The 13,879-nt window shown below is 43.6% G+C and overlaps 1 protein-coding gene across 2 annotated transcripts; it reads right to left on the bottom strand.

Moving 5' to 3' along the window:
• Window positions 1–4,443: 4,443 nt before the first annotated feature.
• LOC142820892 (interleukin-20-like) lies at window positions 4,444–10,872 on the bottom strand. Of its 2 annotated transcripts, XM_075910270.2 has the most exons (6): window positions 10,795–10,872; window positions 9,674–9,871; window positions 8,302–8,367; window positions 5,969–6,121; window positions 5,244–5,318; window positions 4,444–5,138 (listed from the first exon to the last, which is right to left on the bottom strand). In XM_075910270.2, the coding sequence occupies exons 2-6, from the start codon at window positions 9,830–9,832 to the stop codon at window positions 5,061–5,063; spliced, it is 531 nt and encodes a 176-aa protein (XP_075766385.1). In that variant the 5' UTR covers window positions 9,833–9,871; window positions 10,795–10,872; the 3' UTR covers window positions 4,444–5,060. The 2 variants fall into 2 exon arrangements, with proteins under 2 accessions (XP_075766385.1, XP_089629817.1); XM_089773691.1 differs by lacking the exon at window positions 10,795–10,872 and having other exon boundaries at window positions 9,674–9,954.
• Between the last annotated feature and the right edge of the window lie 3,007 nt (window positions 10,873–13,879).

Below are 13,879 nucleotides of genomic sequence, written 5' to 3' on the forward strand. Positions count from 1 at the left end.
AGAAACTCACTTCTAGCCGGGACAACTGTTCAGTAGGAAATAAAACATTGCTCACTTATTGATGGTTTACACAAGTTAAATCTTGGTTTTGCAACATAGGAAACCAATGCTGTCGACACTGGGGTTCAAATTCATAGTGGAGTCCTGTGTCTAGAGCAGGGTTGCTAGGTGTCTGATATTGACCTGGACAGTCCGGTATTTTCACCTTCTGCCTGGTAAAAAAAATTCAGAAAATACCGGACACCTGAAATGCCCGGTATTTTCTGATTTTTTTCCTATCCAGGAGGTGAAAATACCAGACACCTGGTAACCCTACAATGCACTCAGCAACTGGGCCTGGGACCTGCCTCCCCCTTCCCCCCCCCCCCCCCCGCCCCAGGATCCCCTGCTTAGCTGGTTCCACAGGGAAGCTGCATTCTGGCTCCATCAAAAAAACAAAATGGCCACTGGCAAAATGGCTAAAGAACTGAAGCAAGGGGAAGCAATGCCTTCCCTGGGTCTTAGTGCTCAACCTCTCTCCCCTCTCCTCCTCCCCCTGCCCTCAACAAAAAATTTTCTCTGGTGTTTTTTCGGGGGGAGGTGGGGTGTTCAGTATTTTTGGTTAAACCATCTGGCAACCTTAATCTAGAAGAGGGTTAAGTCACTGTAGGCTGACCCATCTTCGTACCTCCTTTCCTTCCAACATTTATGTTAACCTGCTAAGATGTCCTTTACCTTCACACAGACTCACTTCGATTCATCCATTTACCAGTGTACAAGAGGCATGTCCCTTCTGACATCACTTTTACATTTTATAACCCTGAGCTTAGACAGGTGGATGAATGGAAGGAAAGCCAAAGAGAAACAGACGCTTGGACTGTGCCAATTATTTCAAGAGGTGATAGAAAAGTTTGGTTTGCTGACTGTTTCTTGCTTGTATTTAAATATGTGCACCTGGATCTGGAATTAGGAGACCCTATTGATATGCACAGCTGGAAGGGACCTAGAGAGGTGTCTTCTCCATTCCCTCTAAGTTGAGGCACCAAGTTTCTGTTGCTCCCCAGGAAGGAGAGTGAACAGCTTAGAACATCATAACAGCATCATAAAAGGAAATTCAAGCTGCTGGTAACAAATTCTCTAAGCGCTTGTACAAGTTCTCTCTTTCAATGGAGCAGGTCCTGAGTGGAATATGGGGAATAGCTATAGCCAGCCATGGGCAGCCAAGAACAGTGAGTGGGACGCATAAATAGCCCTCCTTCACCTGCGTGGGCCACCGCAGCCTGCAGACCACTGGGCTTCCTGTCTGCCCCACATGTCTCTTGTGCCAATGAAGCCCCGCTCTTCCTACTCCTCCTTGGAGCTCTTAGCACCTTTGGAGCGCCACGAATTGTCTGATTTATGCTCCCCCCCCCACCCCCCACCACCACCACTGCCAGAGCTTGAAGAGCCGCAAACAGCTGATTCGCAGCATTCCAGCTCTGGGAGGAAGTTGGGGTGGGGGGTGGAGCAGGGATGGAGTACCAACCAGTGAATTCATGGTGCTTCAGAAGTGCTGGGAGCAGTGCCAGATTTATGCACGAGCTAAGAAAGATACATCTTGGGGCCTCAGATTATGAGGGGCCTCTAAATTGAAAAAAAACCCTAAATTTAAGTTTTTGGTGATGCTACGGGTCCTCTTAAACGTGACATAGTTTAGGGGCTCAGCGTGGCTTACTCTGACCCTGCCATAGGTCTCCAGTGCCCCAGTGTGCAAGAGATACATGGGGGAGAGGTGAAGACGAGGTCTGCAGAGCCACAGGTGAAACCTCAGTGGACCAAAGCTGCATCCATCCATTTTTTTTTTTTTTTTTTTTTGAAGACAAGATCAGCTACTTAGAAGTGCTTAGGTTATCTGTCACAATTAGGTTTTGTTTCCTGGTATGACATTGTCACAGTTCATCCTCCTCTCTGGGACAAACAGAAATGTAGTAAGTCCCTGCCTGATGACTCATGGTGCTATGGAGATAGGCAAAGGGGTGAGTTGATGTAACTAAGGTAAAATTCATCCCCCCCCCCCCCCCCTTTAGTACACCAGAATAAAGCTTACCACCAACAACATCCTTTTTTGGTTTGGGAATTCTTCACAGAAATCCAGCCTACCTCACAGGATGTTGTGACCACATATCGAGCACAGATTGTGAAGCATTCAGATTTCATGATGAGGGGGACCATATAAGTACCCTAGATAGGTAGACAAAGTCTAGTCCTATATTCAGTGGGACAAATGCATCTTTTTATAATTCTACTGAAGTCACACCAATGCTGAATTTGACCTAATGCATCAGTCTAATGGGTCTTTATATTTAACCGTTTATGGAGAATTGAGCTAAAGTAATGTAAAATGATAGAATGGAGACAAATAGCATACCTTGTTTTTTAAGATGTGTGTTGTCTTGTCTTGTGATATACCATCTCTCTGCCTCTGAGGTTGCTTCCCCTTTATATACAGGTGAGAAAAGGAAATGAAGTTAAAGGTGGAATTCCCATGGTATTTCTGCTTTGACTATACATTTCCTCCCATGGAAAGATTCACATATTTACATCAGGACTTAAGATATTGCGCCTGGCCAGACTTTTCCTCAGAATGCCTGTTTTCCCATTCTTGCCCATGGGAGGCTGAAGTGACTTCCCCATTTGCCTTAAAAGGAAAACTACCACACAGAGGCCAGGTCTACCTATATTAGGGGAGAAAATCGATGCAAGAGATGCAACTCCAGCTACATGAACTGTGTAGCTGGAATCAGTGTACTTTACATTGATTTTCTGGGACAGCCTCATAGCAGTAGGTTGATGGGAGAAACGCTCCCGTCAACTTCCCTTACTCTTTGCAAGGAGTAGGAATACCAGCACAATGGCAGTGCCCTCAGCATTTAATTTAGTGGGTCTTTACTAGACTCACTAAATCAAACCCCGGAAGATCGAAGCAGAGATGTGGCCTGAGATAAAGTGGCCATTGCAGGCTATAAATCAACAGCAACAAACAGAAGCTAAATATTCCAGACATCTCACCAGTATCTGACCCCTTTGGGTTTCCAGATTGCAACACCTTGGAATCACACGTTTCTTCTCTTCTAGCAATGACACCAGTATCCTATGCAACTGGCATCAGCTGCATATAGCCACGTTCCAGCTCATTGCAGGAACAATAGCTGAAGGGAACAGCACGGTAGCCTGGTACCCTGGACCTAGGATGGGACCGGGTAAGTTCCATCTCCACAGCCTCCTTGTGCTCCACCGACATAGACCCCAGATACTCAGCCTCCCACAATGCACAGGACCCTATAATATGCCCTGTTACTAATTCTTGCGATGTCATAGTAAATCTTAAAAAAAAAGTTGCCGTTTATTTCATAATCCCACCTCCTAAAGTAATAATTATGTGAGAATCTCAGTTTTCATGTATATCACATCAAAAGAATTTCTAGCTCAAATGATTGGAGTCAAACGCTTGAAGACATGACACCTCAAGGCTCAAAACCCAGAAGGCAAATAAGAAAAATGTATGTTCCACCCACCACAAGGACAGCACCTCCTCCTGGTGGCTCTGGAGATTAGCTCATTAAGAGGATGACAACAATTCCTCCAGTCATACACCCTCACTCCATCCCTCTCTCAGAGTTCTCTTCATGTCTCAGCCCTCTGGCCAGGTAACTTTGAGTTCCCCTCATTCCGGGGAGTATCCAAGTGTTTCCCTCAGCAATCCTAGGCAGTATTCCCATTCACAGCCTCCGGTGTCACTCCTTCAGTGTGTGGTAGGGAAATCCAGGCCCCTGCTTTCACTCTGTGTTCCAGACCAGGGTCCCTGAATGCTTCTGGGTTTTATTCTCCTAGCCCTCTTTTCCCCTTTCCTGTATTACTTCCAACCACTCCTGGTTCCTCCCTCCCTCTCTTTCTCGGGGAGTTCCAACTCCAAACTCTCCCCTCGGGGCGTGACGGAGGTCCCTGTCTGTTGCTAGCTTCCTAATTTTATAGGCCTCCTCTGTTCCTGCCCAGTTGAGCCTGCTTCCAGTCAATTACCTATTCTCTGTTTCTTCCTCTAGGTACGGTTGTGTAATTAATAAGCTTATCTGGCCATCTTAACTGTTCCAGTTCTATGTGGGATGAACTCAGGAACTGTGATTCTAAACTGAAAGTCTAAATTATTACTCTAAATTGTGGGACTGGCAATTGTGAACGTGTGTCATCTAAGAGAACGTATCAGATAAGTTCCAGACAAGAATCAGATACAAGATTATTGAGAACTTTCACTAACACAGACAAGGCAGAGTTAACATCATTCAGAGAAGTGTTTATTTAAGATGAGTGCAATTGATCAGTACAATATATACTTACTGAGTGTCATGCAGATAGCATAATACATAAGGGAAGAACACAGTTCTTTTCCTGTTTGAGAATAAATTATCTTACATAGAAAATGGTTTCGCATCCAGAGAAACGCAATGACACGAAGCATTGTTTCCAGAGACAATAGCAATACTTTTAGCAATTAAAAAATAATTATAGGGGGGACCAATCCTGCAAGCCTTCCACAGTCTGTACTCCCGTTAGCTTCAAGGGGAGTTTGCTACTTGTGGGGGTTATGCAAGACTGAGCCCTTGGTTTGTAAACATCATTCTTTACTAATAGCTAGATTGAAGTAGATTCCAAAGTGGGCTCGGTGCTTTACAAACATAGATGAAGATACAGTTCCTGTGCCAAAGAGCACTCAATCTCAGCAATACTTGCATTAAATTGCTACAAGAGACCCATCTAACCAACAATAAAAAGAATAATTAAAAACTTATCAGCAGAGGTCATTCAAGGCTAATCAGGAATAGGGGTGCTGTGAATTGGGAAAAAACCCACAGATGAGCTTGAAGTAATTGTCTCTATATGTAAGATTCTGTTTCAACATTCATGGCCCTACTAAGTGCCAATTCAAGTAATTGGGAAGACCCCTAAAGAAAGTTGTTTTAAGTCCTTATTCCACACTCATCATTATGGCCACAGAACAACTTTAAAGAACCTTTAAATGCTGCATATTGGTTATTGCATTCTGTTCTCTAATAAATCTTCTCCAGCCAGTCTAATAGGATATCCAGTTCCCCAAGGGATTTCATTGCTGCCGAAGTAATGTTCATCTGGAAGTAAATTCAAAGAAATATTGGTAAATAATTATGGCATTCTGAACATGAGCAAAAAGGAATGAGAGTCTTTGTGGTAGCAAATAAGCCTTATCAATGTACCTGTCCATAATTGGTGAGAATTTGTTTATATTTCTCTGTTGCTTCCTCTCCACAACTGCACACATTTTGTTCATGCTAGAAAAAGAAGAAAGAATTCATTAATTTTTTTTTTTTTTTTTTTTTTTGCTTTAGCAAGCCGTGGCTTTCTAATTAATACAGACACTCTTTTATAGGCTAGCTGTTGCTAAACTGTACAAAATACTGCATTCCCTTAAATCAGACATCCTCACCTAAGGAAGACATTCGCCACTGAGTGGAGGACTAGTCCAAGATCCCAATTAAATACTAATTTTCAGATTCAAATAGGAGTTATGTGGTGCAAAGGTAAATCTGAAAGATTCGCAGCAGTGTTCCCTCTAATTTTTTCTGTCCACATGAAGAATACATTTTGTTACATCCACCACCAGAATATACACATGCTGCTGGTTGTGGGTGCTCTGCTAATCACAGTTGGGTGGCATTTAAATCTCTCCTGGGTGGCTGCCCGAGCTCTCAGCTTCCAGGGAATACTGAGTACATGTGAACAATTCTTTTCATGGTGTTTTGATGCTTCTGTTCGTTGCTGAAGCTCACAGCAGTCTGAACTCTCTTTTAAGCAAACTTTTTAGAATCTCAGGAAATGATCAGACTGTTTTATTTAATCTGTGCGCAGTTTTCTATCCTTCATTTTAATGGAGTCAACATACATTTTAGAGATAAGTGGGATTTATTGAAACCTGACATACACATCGTCTGAATTTCTTCTTGATGCTGAGGAAAGAGTTGGCTATGCTGCTGATTTTCCGGTTGACCTGAGAATCCTCAATCTCACAGTGTCTGAAGACCTTGTCCACGTAGAATTGTAAAAGGTGATGGACGATGCAACATCTATCTGTAGACTTCAAAGGAAGAGCATCTTTTCTTTTAAGTGCTTTACAAACGGCTATCAAATCCCATAATCTGCTACCACACCACCCACCACTAGCAGACAGCCCCTTTTGGGGCTGAACACGACAGCTAAGGAGATTTATTTGTTACCAAGTTTTGTTTAATACATTGTATTACACGGTTGACAGTAGCTTTGGGATAGATTTTCAAAAGCACTCAGCTCCCAAGGACTGTTCTAGGTCAAACCTGCACCAGGCCATGGTACGGCAGTTATGCGTGCCTCAGTTTCCCCATTCGGAGACCGCCGTAACTCTATGCACACTCTCCTTGACACAATGGAAGCCTTCTTTGGGCTGGTTTCTAGTGAGACATTGGCAAATGGTCCCAAACACAAGCCCAAACACTTGTCTTGCCCCAGTGAAAACTACCATTAAGATCACCTGCCATAGTATCCCGCAATCCTCCGCATATCACACACCAGCTCCACTGACCACGCCCAAGCACTCTAGAAGTTCTCCTCTGTCCTGCTATCAGGTAAGCCTCCACAAACCTTCTTACCAAAGTGCAACTTCTAGTCTTCGGCTGGGAGATCGTCTTTCCCAGGGGAGCATCCCTCACTCTTCCCCCAGCCATCTCACCAGCCTGCATCATCTCTTGCTATTCTCCTGCCTTCCGCTCTCTCCCAGCTCTGCACACAGTGTCTGTGACAGACCTCCCCTGGCCCTGTGACTCTCCCTCAAGCAATTCTGACTTAGCAGGTCTCTCCTGTCTCTGATTTGCCCTAATGTTTTATAGCCCCCAGGTGCTGCCCTGCCCCATCACATGGCCCAATGGGATCAAGTGGTCCTGCTTTGAGCAGGGGGCTGGACTCGATGACCTCCTGAGGTCTCTTCCAGCCCTGGGATTCTACAATTCTATGATCTGTCCACACACACTGGAACTGGATTGACTCCATTCGGGGACGAGCCAGCTTGTGACAAAGACCCTAAACAAGCCACCTGACTTTTACAAGTGAACAACAAGAAGTTGTAGACAGTGGAGCACTTTTGAAAATACAACCCTGCCATGTGCCCAGAGCTTGGGAAACACACACAGTGTAAAGTCTCGCAGCAAGTCAAGAATACCCATGAAGGATACAACTGAAATTGCCAGGGAAAGGTAGAAGTAAAAAGCTTATTACGCAAGCTGGAATAGGATACGGTTGCTGGGGTATCCGCCATACCCATTATGAAAAGTTCTAGGCGGTTTTAATATCAACAAGCAGCCAAGAATTTGGCCACACGCCTCTTCCAAAAGATGATGCCTCCAGCTGTACAACATCTTCCAACATACCTGAGGCCACCTATTAAATTATCAATACTACCCCCCTTTTGCAGTGTCCCTGAGTTTCTTAGTAGTTTCCCATCCCAAAGATTGATCTTCTAGTGTGAGCTTTCTTTACTTGGGGAGCAGAAGAGAATCAATGACAGTAATATACTTCCTGAGCAAAACAGTTTTGTCCCCTGTTCATTATCAAACACTAGCCACGTGGAATCTTGTTTTCAAAAGAGGGACTCTTAGAATCATAGAACTGGAAGGAACCTTAAGAGGTCAACAAGTCCAGTCCCCTGCCCATACAGCAGGATCAAACACAATCGAGACCATCCCTAACAGGTGCTCTTAATTCATGTAATCGGACAATATTTGTCCACTCAGCTATGTAAACATATTCCTATTACAGCCACGTGGGAACCTGCTTCAAGGTGAATTCTGCAATTTTGAAGCGTGTTTTCCTTCTCAATCAGAACAAAATGTTCCATTTCTAAACTGTTCGTGAAACAAAATTTTTAAAATGGTTTCAGGTCAATCAAAGTATTTCATCTCAATTTTTATTTTTCTATTTTAATATATCTTAAATAAAATACATTTTGAAATTTAAAAAAATCAAACTGTTCTATACCAAAAAGCTCACTTTGTTTTGATTTTTCTTTTTCAACATAAAATGTTGTTGAAATCAACACACTCCCATAGAAAACATCTGTGTTCCATTTTCTGATGGAAAGATGTCCCACTGGAACCTTGCAATCAGCCCTAATTCACACCTTTGTGGAATTTGAGAATTGAGACTTGAGAATTAGCCTCCTTAAAATTAGTGGTAAAGGATAAATTCAACACAAGGAAAGTTGTATGAGAAGATGCTAATGATACCTACGGTGAAATTATGCAGAGAGGATGGGTATGACAAAATGCTTATGGTTCTCACAGCATCTCTGGCTTGCTAGACAGTAAGAGAAAAATACAATGGTGTTAATGCATGTCAGCTACGGAGATCTTTAGACAGCTAATGAATCCAGCATATAAACAGAACTTTTCTTCTTAAAAACGGAAAGTGAATTCCATGTTGGTGAAAGCTCCCAAATAGATGATCACTGGAAAGCAAGGTCTTCTGCCTGAAGAACAGGTTCATTGTGCTTAGCAGTAACACAGGCATCCCCGCCCTCCCTCACCTGCCCCAATGGCATGTCTCCTCCCTGACATGGAGGGAACTTGGGGTGGAGAAAGGAACAGTTGTGCCTCCAAAGCTTGTTCTGTCCTGGCCACTTTGCTTAGCCTGCCCAGCAAACTTGCTCTTGCCTATGATGGGTGGTTGGGGTTGGGTTTTTTAATCTCAGAAGGAACTGGGCTGAGAACCATCAAAACTCATTTCACAAATAGGTGACCTAAGAGACATCAAATGGTGTAAATTACCTTGTGTTGTAATTTACACCAGTGTGAAGTGGATGTAAAGAGCCAACACCACAGAGAGGTAGCACAGTATGCCTGCTCTGCACTCACTCAGTGATGTAAATGGCTGCACAAGATGCAGAGCAAGGAAGAATCTGGTTCTGGGTCACTACTAAAGCTTCATATCTCAATCTCCTGAGGCAAGCAGTCCCCAGATAACCGATTTTAAAAGTGAGGAGTCCTCTAGCACCTTAAAGGCTAAAATATTTATTTGGGCATAAGCTTTTATGAGTAAAAATTACATTGCTAGATGCATCTGATGAAGTGGTTTTTACCCTCGAAAGCTTATGCCCAAATAAATCTGGTTGCGCTTGTTTCCACTTACCAACACATCAATGCTGTGGAGATCCATCTCTCCGGGTTTGATTCAGCAGGTCTACTAAGGGCCTGCTAAATCAACCACTGATGGCACGCACACACACACGCACACACACACGCACACACAAACACACACTGATTCTGGCACTCCACCGGATCACAAGAAATAAGAGAAGTCTGAAGTCTATGGGAGAGTTTTTTATGTTGACCTCTCACAGGGGGGATGTTGCAGAAATTTGACCTAAGGTATATCAACTCCAGCTACACTGTTCACGTAGCTGGATTTGCATCTCTTAGGATGACTTTCTCCAGTGATGTAGATCAGGCCTCAATCTTTAAGGTGCCACAAGATTGCTTGTTGTTTTTGCAGATACAGACCAACATGGCTCCCCCTGTGAGATTTGACTTTAAAGAGACGTTCATTGGGAAAACTATAATTGCAGAGGGCTTTGTCCCTCTGCAGCATACTGGACAATACTTACAATGGTTGCTTTGATCGCTGTGAAGCTGGCTCTGATTTCCTTCACATTCACTGAAATCATGCAGTGTCCAGAATGGACGATTTTGCTCGTAATTGTTGGTGTCAGATACAACCAGCATGTTGCAGAAAGGAGGCTGAGAGAGAGGCAGGAGACCTTCATATTGCAGTAGAATATGAAAGCTCTGGCTAGCCGGGATAGCTGTTCAGTAGGGAGGAAATATTTCTTCATTAGCCTTTATCTACACAATTTAAAAAATATACTCTCCAACTCTTAGGGTTTTGTACTAGGATGTACTCCCTCCCCCCTCTCCACCCTACTCCCCCCCAAATCAGCAGCAAAAATTTCACATGCATCTATAGGGACAGGACTGCAGCCCTGGTTCCCTCTTCAACATAATATTTCCTATGACTTTTAAAAAAATATTTTGATTAAAATGAAGATAAATTGAAATGTTCAATTCATTATGTCAAAATTGATCTTTTTTTTTTTTGTCGCTTGGGCTTTTTGGATTATTCGTTTGTATTTCCTCCCTTTTCTTCCCTGTTTCACCCCATTTCTTTCAGTTTCCCCCAGAAGGAAGAGTAGGAGAACCAAAATTGAAATAAAATAATACATTTTGATTTAAAATTTATCAAAAAAAAAGTTTTCTTTTTCATTTGTTTAGTTGAAAACTTGTTAAATTACATACATTTTGAATGAAAAAAAAGTCTTCTCAAACAAAACTTTGCATGGAAAAGATCATGTTGTCCTAATTACATATTTCAAACTGTTTTGAACTTAAAAGCAGCTCTAGTGGAAGAAACTGTCTTAAAATTTTCCCCAGGACTGATAATTGTGCTGAGACTCAGAATGTAAATCTGTATCCCAAAGAAAGCTCCCTCAGAAAATTAGGAGCCACTGAAAGTATTGGGTTATCACAAAAATAGTTCTGATACTTTTACTAACGTTTTTGATACAACTGAAAATTAACTAATTAATTAACAAAATCTCATAGGTAGGTATGCATGTGTATATGCATGAATATACATATATACCTATGTAGAGTAAGTTAGTATATGAATCCTAGACAGGTAGAACAGGTGGACCGGCTGCAGAGATATACAAAAATATTGGTACCTTACCTTATTCAAGAATATGTATTCACTTGCTTCTTGATGTGCTGCCTCACCTGGAAAGCAGTGATCCTTTTTATGCAAGAGTAGAGAGGAAACGCCTTTGGATGAACTTTTGGGATTCTTCCCACTTCTCTCATTACTTTATTTCCTTTCCTAATATTCTGACTTAATTAGTTTCTAAAAGGGGCCAAGTTTTTCTCCCCCATGCGTGTTATTCCTGCACATGGGAATGGGAAGTCTCAGAGCTTCCTTGTAAGTTGTCCTTTGCGGGGGAGAAACAGGGCTTTGCATAGGTGTTCCCTCAATTAACCTGCCACTCATACGGGATCTGATGGAGTCCAGGGGCTGCCAGCACCCATGCTTTTCCCCTTTCTCCAGCTTCCTCCTGTCTCAGAGGAATTGTGCTACCAGGGGGTTTCTGGAAAAAGGCCGCACCTACGGCCCCATGAGGGGACAAGACGTTTGTGTGTGGGATGGTGCTTCACAGCAGAGATATGAAACAGATCTGAAACCGCGGAAGGCTGGAGCTTCTGGTGTCACGTCTAGATTGGCGCCAGCTGAAATGGTGCGACTCACGAGGAAATTGTGAGAGTTGGCCATGCTGCTCCCAGCCACTGTTCACTTCGCTGTGTCAGTCACAGGGGCCAGATGATGAACTCACTGCTGTACAGGGGATGGTTGGGGGCATCGCCCTCAGACTTGCAGGCCAATTGGACAGACCATAGGATGCCTGACAGCAGCTTGCTTCACTCAGGGTATGTCTACACTGAAGGGGTTTCCAGGCAGTACATATACCTGTACTAGCTCTGATCAAACTAGTGAGCTAAAAATAGCAGTGTTGCTGCAACTGCATGCATAATGGGAGCACCTAGCAGTCCCATGGTATGTTCCTAGGGCAGGGGTGGGCAAATACCAGCCCACAGGCTGGATCCGGTCTGCCCTCCATGCTGCCATATTTACCTGTGCCTCTGCAGGTATGGGGGAATCACAGTTCCTATTGGCCACAGATCACCCTTACTGCCCAATGGGAGCCATAATTACCTGTGGAGGTGCAGATAAATATGGCAGCAGCAGCCCATCAGGGGCTATCCCTGGGGAACTGCTGCTATTTTATTGCCCATCCCTGTCCGAGGCCTCGGGTCAGACTGTGCTAACCCATCTCCCCACCTGTGTAGTATATATGGGTATGTCTACACTAGCTCATTAATTCGAGCTAGGTAGGCAAATGAGGCAACCGGAGTTGCAAATAAAGCCTGGGATTTAAATATCCCGGGCTTTATTTGCATGTTCCTGTCCGGTCACCATTTTGAAATTCCACTAGCCCGAACTCACTGCCGCGCGGACTTAGTTTGAATTAACGTTTCACTGCCGCGTGTAGCCACGCGGCAGTGAGTTCAGGCTAGTGGAATTTCAAAATGGCAACCAGACGGGACCATGAAAATAAAGCCCGGGATATTTAAATCCTGGGCTTCATTTGCAACTCCGGTCGCCTCATTTGCCTACCTAGCTCAAATTAACCAGCTAGTGTAGACATACCCTATGTGAGTATATGTCTGCTCCAGTATAGACATATCCTTCGGAGCTATTTGCATTTCATCATCAACCAGTAAGTGGAGATTTCCAGAGCCACAGTGAGGCCAGAATTTTCAAAGGAACTTAGCTCTCATGTAGGCACCGGAATAAGTGGTCAGATTTCCAGGCAAGCCAACGTTTTGGGTGCCTGCTCTGCACAGTCCCAAGTTACCCACATACATGTAACTATGCCCTGGTCATCTTTTTTTCTAGATTCCAAGTTAGAATTCCGGTCACGTCGACCAAAAGAAAATCCGCCCATGTCTTAGAACTGCTCCCAACCCAGCAGCATCAATGCAATTTTTGCCCAAGCAGAGATTATGATGGTGACATCTGCCTTTAACAACCACCCAGTGGCAAATAGTAGGCCAATAGGAGAGAATTATCTTTATATTTTAGAGAGTGCTGGCTTGTGGGAGTTGAGCCACAATACAGATTTCACTGTAGTTATTAGGAACCAAATCTGGAGCTCCTTACTCCAGTTTGACTCGGTCCTAAAACTCAGCAAGAGTTTTGCCTGAATAAGGACAGCGTGAAAGCTGAATAAGCAGGTCTAAGAGTGGCCTTCCATCAGGGGATTTAACTGCTATGGATATCGAACTGGCCATCACTTTGTTATAAGCAATTTGAATATTTGACTTACATCCACGATGCAGGAGCAGAGACACATGATGTCGGAAACATGGGACAGTCACAGGCCTGGAAACATCGGACTGAACATGCCATGATGTGGAAACTCAGTGACTCACATGGGGTTTGCTGGGCACTCCATACTGTACAGTCTTTGAAGGAGCAGAAATTCACAGAATCAAAGGTGTCACCAGCAGACATTTAGTTCACCCAAGCTGTTCCCCTAAGGATCAGTGGAGGATTGATCCTCATATAGTAATCTACAGTTCTCAAGAGCTTTAAACATCTCAGAAGATGACCTTTGACTTGGGAGATGTCGTGCAATTAAAGCTGAAATAACACTGTACAATGAAGGACAATGTCCGGTCCACTGACTACTAATTTCTAGAGGTTGATAAAGGATTTGGTTCCCCCTATAAAGCCCTAAACAATTTGGGACTTGTCTAACTTGAGATTGCTTCCTTCTGCCTTCTGGGGCAGAAGGAAAGACCTCAGTAATAAAGTTGGGGATAAAAGGGATGGGAGGAGGAGGCATAGCACTGAACTAAGCAAGGAATCCATGACAGAAGTTGTTATGACGAGGACAACCAGAAATGGACAATGCTCTCTCAGTATCCACAAACAGAGACTTGCAAATCGGTAGCTACCTGCTTTATATCTGCAGGACAGCCATACCTCATTTGTGCAGATGCAGATACAAATTTTGTATCTAGAACCCTGCAAATTTGCAGGTATCTGTTTGATATCCCTGGGGATCTGCATCCACGGATGTAAATGCAGGTATCCGTGGCTCATTTTTGCAGATACAGATGCAGACGTGGATACAAATTTTGTATCTGTGCAGGGCTCTACCCACACACATGCCCACCAGAGGATATTTCTACACAGA

This window comes from Pelodiscus sinensis, chromosome 27 (genome assembly GCF_052426305.1).
Source record: "Pelodiscus sinensis isolate ZL-2025 chromosome 27, ASM5242630v1, whole genome shotgun sequence".
Classification (NCBI taxonomy): domain Eukaryota; kingdom Metazoa; phylum Chordata; order Testudines; family Trionychidae; genus Pelodiscus; species Pelodiscus sinensis.